The following is a 12,724-nucleotide window of genomic DNA, read 5'->3' as shown; positions in this document are numbered from 1 at the left end:
TGAGATCGGGTGGTGATGCTCACTGACTTGGTTGAGGCGTGTCATTGTACATCCGAATTGCATAGATCAATGCTCATGATGTCAATCGCTGGAGTGTCTGGTCCAGACTTGAATATTTACGTTCCGCCATCATATAGCTGGAATATTGCTGAATGCAGCGTTAAACAACAAACAAATAGGCGGATCCAGAGGGGTTCCAAGGGGGCAAGGGATCCCCCCCCCCCCCTTTTGAAAACCAAATGTAGTATGTTTATAGGCAGCAAAATTATCCGAGAGAGGATTTTGATATTTTGGAACCCTCCCTTTTGAAAATGCTGGATCTGCCCTTGGACCAAACAGACCACTCGTCATATAACTGGAATATTACTGAATGCAGCGTTAAACCACAAACACACAAAAAACAAACTTTGAGAGGAAGTGATTTAGAATCAATTGTCATGTATTGCATATGTATACCAGATTGTTTGTTTTCTTTTCATATAAGGAATGTAGAGAGGTATTTCTGATTTTACTAACAAGGTTACCAACCCTAGTGGGCCTAATCTGTGTGTAATAGTGCCGAGTGGTATTTTGTTATTTAACTATTGACTCTGTTCCTTTAACTTTTTTAATAAACCTATGGGACCGCCTCCGTGGTCTAGTGGTAGAGCGTCCGCTCGGAGAGCATAAGGTCCGGGGTTTGATCACCGGCCGCGTCATACCAAAAGACGTTAAAAGATGGTACTTGTTGTTACCCTGTCAGGCGCTCAGCATTAAGGGGCTAAAACAAGGACTGGTGGGCTCGGAGTCAGTATACTGTGTCTGAGTGGGGTATTCATGTTAAACTGCGGCATGGTATCTCATTGAGCTAGCTCCATATATCGGCATCAGTCCGGACTAGTACAAGCAGCCACACAAACACATACATACACGTGCATGCACGTCGCTATATAAGTGCAATAATCTTGGACGCGACGTTAAACCCCATTTCACCTCACCTCACCTTATAGACCTATGTGTTTTCTATTGAGAAGAAACTTTATCATTCATAGGAAAAAATATAAGTGACCTTACCAGACACATGAATGTCAGATTCTGATTGGCTGAGACCATTCAATTTTAGTGTACCCCGCTAACATATTAGGTTCCTTTCTTGAGTTACATAAATGTCCAGATAGCTACGATATTTTCCATATGAAATAGATCCAGGTGGAATAACTCTTAAGTGTGTTTTCTGTCGTCCGTCAAATTCGTTGTCCACCCACCCTTCTGGCTCGGGGAAGATAAGATATTGACTCACTAACTCACTACTTGTTTTTGTTTGGAGCCGAGATTTGTTACTGGAATATTGGCAAAGGCGATGTAAAACCATACTCACTCACTCACTCACTCACTCACCTGTCCTTGCTAATGTTTCAGCCAGACTGGATTAATAACTGTTCTTTACTGCCATCGTGAAGGTTTATATTATCAAGATATTTTTATTACAGTAACTTTGATGTATGTTCCTCTACAAGTGATGAACTCGGTTTGTTCTCAGTAGACTATATATTCAGATATTTGGGGATATATTTCATGAAATTGTGTGTGGGGGCACGGGTGGCCCAGTCGTCTAAGGCGCCGCGATTCGCTGTGCAGAGTTGCGTCCTTTGGGCACGCCAGAAACGTATGATTGTGGGTTCGAATCCCGGTTCGCCCTGATTTCTAGGTTTGTCAGCACCATACCCGTGCTCGTGGGTTTCACCGAAGTGGTAAACGTCCTGCATCGTGATGAGACCTGCATCACTTTGGGCTTTCCTCCCACATTAAGCTGATACGCTGTGATATAACTGAAATACTATTAAAAGCGGTGTTAAACCCAAAAAACTCATTTATTCATTTATTCTGTGTATTTAATGTAGTTCTATTTTAAGTCTAAATAACTAACAAATACTATATAGAAACTAAAAAATGTATTCAACGTTTATGCTTTAAATTGTATTTGTATGAAACAGCTTGTAATTTTATACTGTAACTCATATCAATTGAATGTTTACACAGATTGTAATGGCTTACAATATTTCCTTGAGGTAAGCCCCATGTTCTAAGTTAGAATTGATCCCCAACAATCTGTGCTGGTTGTAAGAGGCAAGCAAATGGATCGGGTGGTCAGGCTCGGTGAATTGGTTGGTGACGTGTTATCGCACCCCGACAGCGTGGATTGTTGTTCACAATATCAATCACTGGCCCCTGGATTGTCAGGTGCAGATTTGATTATTTACCGGTTGCCATTGTATAGGTGGAATATTGCTAAGTGGGTTGTTCAACAACAAACAAACAAACAAACAAACAAACAAACAAACACAAAAGATCAAATTGTGTTTTTGTTAGCCACCTTCCAGTTTGTAAAAATCATCCCAAGTTCTCTTCTTCTAATGTTACACTGATAAGCATCACTACCATTGATAGCTGTATTACGACTGTTTATATTAGGGACGTACCAGGACTCAGAAGCTCAGGATGTACCGGTGCCCTACATTGTTACTGAAAATATTTAGCCAGAAACTGATATTTACTGTTGGTATCAATTTGTTAGCCTTTTTTGCTTCTCAATATTGTGTCAAATGGGGATGTGTATTGACCTGGATTTTGTATTGAAATGTATTGCCATACTTTAACCTGTATTGCGATACGTATTGCAATATATTGCCATACTTTAGCCTGTGTTGCGATACGTATTGCAATATATTGCCATACTTTAACCTGTGTTGCGATACGTATTGCAATATATTGCCATACTTTAACCTGTGTTGCGAAACGTATTGCAATATATTGCCATACTTTAACCTGTGTTGCGATACGTATTGCAATATATTGCCATACTTTAGCCTGTGTTGCGATACGTATTGCAGTATATTGCCATACTTTAGCCTGTATTGCGATACGTATTGCAATGTATTGCCATACTTTAACCTGTATTGCGATACGTATTGCAATATATTGCCATACTTTAACCTGTATTGCGATACGTATTGCAATATATTGCCATACTTTAGCCTGTATTGCTATACGTATTGCAATATATTGCCATACTTTAACCTGTGTTGCGATACGTATTGCAATATATTGCCATACTTTAACCTGTATTGCCATACTTTAACCTGTATTGCCATACTTTAGCCTGTATTGCGATACGTATTCCAATATATTGCCAATTTGCAGTTAATCAGAGTTATACCCTGTGTTAATGTCCTTCCCAGCACGTGACACCTTCGTTGTACTCTCGGTATAGAGAGCTCCGCGAACGGGCTATCGCTGTGAGGAGCTTGATAGTCACAATGTGTACACGCTAATTGATAAAAAGATTATCAGCAGCAGGTTGTATCAGAAAGATAATATTTTCCATCTCCATATCGATTAGGAAGACTTATATATACTTATTTATGTTTGCCCCAATATATTGTATATATATATATGTATTGCAATACGTATTGCTGAAGATTTGCACCACAATATACCGGTGTAGCGGTAGTACCCCACCCCCTTAGTGTCAAATGTAGGAATTCTCAGTTTAAAAAAGACCTCTGTGGTCTAGTGGATAGAGTGTCTTGCTGGAGGACAGAGGTTAGTGGTTCGATTCCCGTCAATGTCTTACCAAACGATGGTACTTGTTGTTTGCACTCTGACTCTGTGCCCCTGTGGTTTTATGTTGGATTCAGTGACTATTTACTGTTGCAGGGTGAGAGTGTGATGGCCGAGTCAGTGGATGACAAGAAGAGTTTTAAGATCGTGCAGCAGGCACTCGACATCTGTGACTTCAGCAAGAAGGAGCAGGAGGTGGGTGTCGGGGATGTCTGGTGGGTGTCGGGGATGTCTGGTGGGTGTCGGGGATGTCTGGTAGGTGTCGGGGATGTGATGTGATGTCTGGTGGGTGTCAGGGATGTGATGGGATGTCTGGTGGGTGTCGGGGACGTGATGGGATGTGTGGTTGGTGTCGGGGATGTGATGGGATGTCTTGATGTCTGGTGGGTGTCGGGGATGTGATGGGATGTCTTGATGTCTGGTGGGTGTCGGGAATGTGATGGGATGTCTTGATGCCTGGTGGGTGTCGGGGACGTGATGGGATGTCTTGATGTCTGGTGGGTGTCGGGAATGTGATGGGATGTCTTGATGTCTGGTGGGTGTCGGGAATGTGATGGGATGTCTTGATGTCTGGTGGGTTTCGGGGACGTGATGGGATGTCTTGATGTCTGGTGGGTGTCGGGAATGTGATGGGATATCTTGATGTCTGGTGGGTGTCGGGGACGTGATGGGATATCTTGATGTCTGGTGGGTGTCGGGAATGTGATGGGATATCTTGATGTCTGGTGGGTGTCGGGGACGTGATGGGATGTCTTGATGTCTGGTGGGTGTTGGGGACGTGATGGGATGTCTTGATGTCTGGTGGGTGTCGAGACATGGGTGGCCAGGGCGTGAAGGGATGTCTGGTAGGTGTTGGAGATTTTGTGGGTGTCGGGGATGTGTCGGGATGTCTGGTGGGTGTTGGGGACGTGATGGGACGTGATGGGATGTCTTGATGTCTGGTGGGTGTCGAGACATGGGTGGCCAGGGCGTGAAGGGATGTCTGGTGGGTGTTGGAGATGTGGTGGGTGTCGGGGATGTGGTGGGGTGTCTGGTGGGTGTCGAGACATGGGTGGTCAGGGCGTGATGGGACGTCTGGTGGGTGTCGGGGATGTGGTGTGAAGGACGTGAAGGGAAATCTCAGCTTACAATTCTGCATGTCAACCTAAACTCATTTTTCGGGTTTGTTTGTTTACACTATGTATGAAACATGTACACAAACTAGTGACTCATTACAACATTCTTTTCTTGTGATTTTTATAGGCTCTGTTTTCAATCATCGCATCTGTCCTTCACCTTGGGAACCTAGAGTATCAGACCAGTGATGATGGCCTGGTCAAGATCAAGGATCTAGAGGCAGTGTCACATATAGCAAAGGTAACGAACTGGAGGAGGATTGGGCTACATTGCATTCCCAGCTTGATTGATTGAAGTCATGCTGATTCGTCTTTGTCCGTTTCCTCAAATTTTACAAAACACAGGTGAAAGTGTAGATGTTCTCATCAAGACCCTCATGTTAAAAGTTGATCATTCCATAGATTCAAATGTTGTCGCAGAAAACCTTAAGGACCCCTGGACCCCCCTTAATTCCAAACAGGGAAATATGTTTCTTTCCTCTTTCTATCCGTGGTCTGGTGGATAGAGCGTCTGCCAGGAGAGCGGAAGGTCGGTGGTTCGATCCCCAGCCGCATCATACCAAAAGATGTTAAAAAAGATCGTACTTGTTGTTACCCTGCCTGGCACTTGGCGTGAGGGCCTAAAACAACGACTGGTCGGTTTGGCGTCGGAGTACTGTGTCTGAGTGGGGGATCCCCATTAATGGTATCACAGAGGGCTAGCACTTTACACCTATACGCCCAGGCATGCCACTCTCACACATACATGCACGTCGCTATATAAGTGCAATAATCTTGAACGCAACATCAAACAGTGAAATATTTTTGTCTCCTTTTCCTGTCAAAATTGGAAGGAATCAGAGATGAGTGACTACACATGTTCTTCTTACAGTTGCTGGACTGTCCGGACGATGTCCTCATCTCGTCTCTTAGCAACCGGACCATTGATGCCAGGGGGGAGAGGGTAAGGAGTTACTTTTCGCAGATGATATTTAACAATGCTCATTGCCCAACAACCCATGCTTGTCATGAGAGGCAACTAATTGGATTGAGTGGTCAGGATCAGTGACTTGGGTGATTACATGTCATATTCCAGTTGCATAGATCAATACTCATGATGTCAGTCATTGGATTGTCTGGTTCACATACATTTGCGTAATGGTTCACATACATTTCCCCCATGTAATATTTATGTTTCAGATGCAATTTAAAGCACATCTGGACATGTGGAATTATACAGTATGATTGAACACATTTAACTGTGTCTTGGGTATATAAGACATATGTAAAATCAAAAATTATTTCTGAGGGATTCTTTGACAAAGAACTTGAAATCATATGCGCATTCTGATTGGTTTGTCGTATTTTCGCACAAAACATTCGACGAGTCTTCTTGCAGTTTACGGAAAGGGGCGAGTGGTGGCTAATGAGGGGGACAAGTCTTCTTGCAGGTTGCGGAAAGGGGCGAGTGGTTACGAATGAGGGGGACGAGTCTTCTTGCAGGTTGCGGAAAGGGGCGAGTGGTGACGAATGAGGGGGACAAGTCTTCTTGCAGGTTGCGGAAAGCGGCGATTGGTGACGAATGAGGGGGACAAGTCTTCTTGCAGGTTGCGGAAAGGGGCGAGTGGTGACGAATGGGACTTAGTCTGCATATTTATAGGATTGTGATTCCAAGTTAAACGGATCAGTTAATGGCATCAATAACACCATCCATTACTAAATGAATATAATTGTTTCCATGTAACAGGTAAAGACACCCCTGTCACAAGATCAGGCGCTGTACGCCAAGGATGCGCTGTCTAAAGGCGTGTATGATAGACTCTTTACCTGGATCGTCCATAAAGTCAATTCCTCACTAGCAACCAAGGTCAGTCGCAGTTGTCTCCCTTACACTATCGCATCATTTCAGCTCGCTGGCTTCTCATCTTTAGAGGCTGCATCAGCTTTTCACACATCAGTTCCTATTATCGTACGTCACACATGAATGTCAGATTCTCATTGGCTGAGACACTTTCTATTATTTTCAATATACCACGCTAATTTGTAAGGTGCATTTTCCCCACTTGAGTTGCTGAACTGTTGTCATTACATTTGCAACATACCGTATTCGACGTAATAAGCGCCCCGCTCTGATAAGCGCCAACGGCGATATTTGCTAATATATTGGCTAGTGAACAATCTCAATTAGCACCCCTTCCGATTGATCAATGTACACAAGACTTATTTATTCATGTATAATACGCATTTGTGTGTTACATGCACCCTTAATTATGGGCAATTAAATCCTGCAAATATATATATGTCGTAAATAAATATTTCAGGCTGTCAGAATAAACCACGAAATGTACGAAATCTTTTCACCAAAATAATATTCCAATAAGAGCCCCCTATTTCTAATTTTGAGAGCGCCCTGGGCGCTTATTACGTCGAATACGGTACCAACCACAAATTTGTATCTCAGAATTATGTGAGACTTTATTCTCCGATATTTACAATACTTTACAAATAAAAATTATCTAGGCGCAGTTTGTTTTCTGTCATCTACTATTTTGCCGCCAGTCAAAATGAAATGAACGAAGTGGTCAAATGCCTAACTGTGGTATTCTTACCAATTCCGAATAAAACATGCATGCAATATGATTTGGTGTGTAGTAAGAAACATTTGTTGAACACTTGCTAGTTTTATTATGAATTTTGTTTTTCAATTCATTTTCCTGAAGATGTCCAGTGTCTGTAGCAAGCACTACAACAGTACTGCTTGTGTTTCAGGGCAAGTACCGATGTAATCTAATGGGTCTGCTGGACATCTATGGATTTGAGATATTTGGTGTAAATAGGTAAGTCTTTGAATTTCTGACTGCAGTAAACTACGTTTATAACATAACTGCTTATAATGAACTGACGGATATAACAACTGGGTTTTTGTTCCGGTCATTTGCTGTATGTGCTGTGTGCATGCTTATGATGAACTGACGGATATAACAACTGTATTTTTGTCCCGGTCATTTGCTGTATATGCTGTGTGCATGCTTATGATGAACTGACGGATATAACAACTGTATTTTTGTCCCGGTCATTTGCTGTATATGCTGTGTGCATGCTTATGATGAACTGACGGATATAACAACTGTATTTTTGTCCCGGTCATTTGCTGTATATGCTGTGTGTATGCTTATGATGAACTGACGGATATAACAACTGTATTTTTGTCCCGGTCATTTGCTGTATATGCTGTGTGCATGCTTATGATGAACTGACGGATATAACAACTGTATTTTTGTCCCGGTCATTTGCTGTATATGCTGTTTGTATGCTTATGATGAACTACGGATATAAAAAACTAAAATTAGTGGTCCCTTTGAGTTTGTTTTAACCGTAGTTTACTGTATATCAATTTTGATAAATAGCCAGTTGTGACATTTATGAGCCATCTACAGTTCCAGATAAGCTGCGTATTTGTTTAAAATATGCAAACTTGGTTACCCAATTAATTTTGAATTTCTTGCATATATATGTACTAATGAAATGTTTAAAGCCCCAATAGTGTGACAACTGTCAGTGTATTTACTTAAAGGATCCTTTTCAGCTTGCATACGTGAGTTTATGTACGAATCTTTGTTTATTGATTGAGTGCCGGGATTACACATACTGAACTCTACTGCAGTGAATGATGCGTAAAGAAGGTACTACGTCCAGCTTATTGTTAATTCTACCATGAATTTGGCAATTACTAGATAATGACTGGTCAATCAGAGGCTAATAAATCACAATAAACCCCCTCTGATTGAAACAGCTGGTTTGACGTCCGCATCTCCTGTAGGCATATTTAAATAACGCAACTCTGAACAGCGAATTGCAGCGCCTTTGAAATTTGAAGCTATTTGCCGGTCCACATTACTGGCTGTCACAAGAAATACCGGTCCAAGCCTAATTTTACAGGTAAATGGGGACAGAGGTGGCCTACAATGTCAACTTGATTAACTCCCTGGCCTTGTTGTTCCAGTTTTGAGCAGTTCTGCATCAACTTCTGCAACGAGAAGCTGCAGCAGCTGTTCATCCAGCTGACGCTCAAGTCGGAGCAGGAGGAGTACCAGCGGGAGGGCATCGAGGTAGGTGGCCATCACAAGACATCACAGTCCTGATTTAGGGGAGGCCTGGCTAGACTGGCAGTCCCAGCAACTTGCATCCACCAACATCCACCACAACTAGGAGGGTAACGGGTGTCAGGAACTAATGACACAGTTCAATTTGTTCAAATATTTGTATTTGGGGACTGATCGTTTATAATAGGGAAAGGGGTGGAAAAATATTACATGTGTCTGGGGGAAGATGGAAAAATGTTACAATTGTTTGGGGGAAGATGGAAAAATGTTACAATTGTTTGAGGGAAGGTGAAAATTTTTTACATGTATTTGGGGGGATGGAAAAATGTTACGTGTGTTTGGGGGAAGATGGAAAAATGTTACAATTGTTTGAGGGAAGGTGAAAAAATATTACAATTGTTTGGGGGAAGATGGAAAAATGTTACATGTATTTGGGGGAAGATGGAAAAATGTTACAATTGTTTGGGGGAAGATGGAAAAATGTTACAATTGTTTGAGAGAAGGTGAAAAAATGTTACATGTATTTAGGGGAAGGTGAACAAATGTTACGTGTATTTGGGGGAAGGTGAAAAAATGTTACATTTGTTTGAGGGAAGGTGAAAAAATGTTACATGTATTTAGGGGAAGGTGAACAAATGTTACGTGTATTTGGGGGAAGGTGAAAAAATGTTACATTTGTTTGAGGGAAGGTGAAAAAATGTTACATGTGTTTGGGAGAAGATGGAAAAATGTTACATGAAATGGGGGAGTCAGCAAAACTCTGCCCCTCATCTTTTTTCAAATTTGGGGCGGTTCGGTAGCCTAGTGGTTAAAGCATTCGCTCGTCATGCCGAAGACCCGGGTTCGATTCCCCACATGGGTACAATGTGTGAAGCCCATTTCTGGTGTTTCCGCCGTGATATTGCTGGAATATTGCTTAAAGCGGCGTAAAACCATACTCACTCACTTTTCACATTTGCCCGCTAATGGCTTTTAGTTTGGATTCGTAACTAAATCTCTGAATCTTTATTTATCTTTCGGATTTTTTCACAAATTTAACTCCTTGACTGAAATACCATACAGTTCATTGTTTTTATTTCAGTGGGAAACTGTGCAATATTTCAACAATAAGATAATCTGTGATCTTGTTGAAGGAAAACCCTATGGAATAATAGCAATTATGGTAAGTATGCATCTGTACATTTAATGTGTCCTAACATATCATTCTTTTAAACTGTTGATATAAAATTATGTAAAATGTGTAGACAAACAGTAATTTCCTAGTCCAGTTTCATCAGATCATAGGTTTTCGGACATCATACATTTTCGGACGGAAATTGTGAATACTGAGATTATGGCTTGATTTTCAAATGAAGTCATCTTTTACAAGTGAGTGAGATGTTTTGCAGTTGTTCTTGTGATTAACAAAAATTTACAAATGTTTCTAAAGCGTCCGTGGGGCACGGGTGGCCCAGTCGTCTAAGGCGCCGCGATTCGCTGTGCAGAGTTGCGTCCCTTTGGCATGCCAGAAACCTATGATTGTGGGTTCGAATCCCGGTTCGCCCTGATTATGTTTCTAGGTTTGTCAGCACCAAAGTGGTAAATGTCTGAGACCTGCATCACTTCAGGCTTTCCTCCCACACTAAGCTAACACGCCGTAATATAACTGGAATAATGTTAAAATTGGCGTTAAACCAAACCCACTCACTCACTCACAACGAAGCTGCAGGTTCGATTCCCCACATCAGCGCAATGTGTGAAACTTTACCCGCCGTGGTTTTGATGGAATTTGGCTTAAAGCTAGTTGGTAATTATTTCATATCGTTTTGTTTGTTGCCATGTGGTTTGTTGTTCATTGTTACAGGATGAGGAATGTCTTCGACCCGGAGATCCGACTGACCTGACGTTCCTGGAGAAACTAACGGAGACAATCGGCACCCATCCCCACTTCATTAGTCATAAAACAGCAGACGCCACCACCAGGAAAACCATACAGAGAGATGTAGGTATTCCGCCTCCCACACCACATTCACTGAGTAAACGCTAGACGTTTTGCAGTTGTTGTTCAGTATTTGATACCCGAAAAGTTCATTTGAAACTGGTGGTGATCGGGCTTTAATGGCACTTGTTGTGATTTCATAAGGTGGTTGAATTGTGGTCCAATTGTCTAAGGCACCACATGTGTCTGTGCAGAGTTGTGTCCCTTGTGTAATGGTCCCATGACCTTCGGTTTAAATCGGTTTTGACCTACCGGTAATCATGATGAGTGTGAATAGTTATCTGATTGGATGAACACTGAAGACGTATGTGTAGCTGTGGTGAAGAATTATTTATATATATTTTTTGACCTACCGAATCATTTAGACAAATACCTTTAAAACAAGATAAAATTATGTCTGGTCTCCGTGTAATGTGAGTATGACGAAAGGCATACATTTGACCATCGGTTTCAACCCATGGCTATTCTGGGTAATAATATAGGTCCCAGCAACCTATGCCTGTCATAAGAGGCGACTACATGGATTGGGTGCTCAGACTCTGTGACTTTTGACCGACTTTGTTGTCTGGTGGTAGAGCGTCCTTGGAGACCGGAAGGTCAGGGGTTTGATCCCTGGCCATGTCATACCAAAAGACATGGTACTTGTTGTTACCCTACCTAGAGCTCGGCATTAAAGGGCTAAAATAAGGACTGTCCAGCTCGGAGTCAGTATACTGTGTCTGAGTGGGGTATTTATGTTAAACTGCGGCATGGTATTTTAGTTGGCTAGGACTATAAAATTGGCATCAGTCCGGACTAGTACAAGCAGCCACACACACACACATATGAATGTATGTCACTCTGTCAGTGCAAAGGGGCGGTCGGGTAGCCTGACGGTTAAAGCGTTCGATCGTTACGCCGAAGACCCGGGTTCGATTCCCGACATGGGTACAATGTGTGATGCCCATTTCTGGTGTCCCCCGCCGTGATATTGCTGGAATATTGCTAAAAGCGGCGTAAAACCATACTCACTCACTCACTGTCAGTGCAATAATCCATTTCACCTCACCTCACCTCACCTCACCTCACCTCACCTCACCTCACCTCAGTGACATGATTTCTTGGCTTCAGGAGTTCCGGTTAATCCACTATGCAGGTCATGTGACGTACAACGTGAGAGGGTTTCTGGATAAGAACAACAACCTGCTCTATCGGGATTTAAAAGAGGTGGGTAATCGTCATGGTGACAAACAGATGCAAAGTTTGGTATTAAAGATGTTTGCAGGTCTGTATTCAGAGTATTTTACTTTGAAATGAGCACTGTACTGTGAACACTGAGGTTCGATTCCCCAAATGGTTACAGTGTGTCAGGCCCCCTTATGGTGAGGCTGGATGATGTGGTTGATGACGTGTCATCATACCTCGATGGTGTAGATCGTTTGATTACTGTAAATCTTGATACCAACATGAGCGTGAATTAAATGCGAAAAATGCGAGTGGTCTTTGCTCGCATTATTAAACATCGTATTTATATCAACAATAAGACATTTTGGATAGCAGAAATACCAACTTAGACATACGCGGAAAACAAACAACTATGTATTCCACATCAATGTTTATTGAGCTGCACTTGTTACAAGTATATAAACAATGTCATTCAAACATTAATTACATCGTGTGAATTGTCACTGCTGGGGTCAAGACAAGCGTTCTACTCAATCATGTCATCACTGATCACACCTGCAAGTCCAGACAGACACCACCCAACACGGTGTCTTTGCTCTTTGCGACTGCGTCAAAGGCCGACACGAGCCAGCGCGCACGTATTGTTTTAGCTGAAGTACTCTACTCACTGCTAATAAGCGGTGCTATTTGGTGTGTGATTGGATTAATGTAAGGTTGGATTAAGGTGAGGATTCTCTTGTAAACCTGACAGAGGACATTTTGTTCAGATATAAATCCACTGATGC

General features: G+C 42.2%; 1 protein-coding gene across 4 annotated transcripts in view; it reads left to right on the top strand.

The window, feature by feature from the left end:
• Positions 1 to 12,724, top strand: part of LOC139477368 (unconventional myosin-Ic-like) — a 98,366-nt gene that overhangs the window by 65,191 nt on the left and 20,451 nt on the right. For all 4 annotated transcript variants that reach the window (XM_071259927.1, XM_071259923.1, XM_071259926.1 and 1 more), the window contains exons 7-15: positions 3,697 to 3,795; positions 4,843 to 4,956; positions 5,587 to 5,658; positions 6,442 to 6,561; positions 7,464 to 7,531; positions 8,698 to 8,803; positions 9,879 to 9,959; positions 10,641 to 10,778; positions 11,886 to 11,981. In XM_071259927.1, coding sequence (XP_071116028.1) covers positions 3,697 to 3,795; positions 4,843 to 4,956; positions 5,587 to 5,658; positions 6,442 to 6,561; positions 7,464 to 7,531; positions 8,698 to 8,803; positions 9,879 to 9,959; positions 10,641 to 10,778; positions 11,886 to 11,981 — 894 coding nt within the window. The remainder of the gene's footprint in view (positions 1 to 3,696; positions 3,796 to 4,842; positions 4,957 to 5,586; positions 5,659 to 6,441; positions 6,562 to 7,463; positions 7,532 to 8,697; positions 8,804 to 9,878; positions 9,960 to 10,640; positions 10,779 to 11,885; positions 11,982 to 12,724) is intronic.

This window comes from Haliotis cracherodii, unplaced genomic scaffold, assembly GCF_022045235.1.
Source record: "Haliotis cracherodii isolate W230 unplaced genomic scaffold, xgHalCrac1.p SCAF_33, whole genome shotgun sequence".
NCBI classification, from domain to species: Eukaryota; Metazoa; Mollusca; class Gastropoda; order Lepetellida; family Haliotidae; genus Haliotis; species Haliotis cracherodii.
This window is presented reverse-complemented; position numbering and strand designations above follow the sequence as displayed.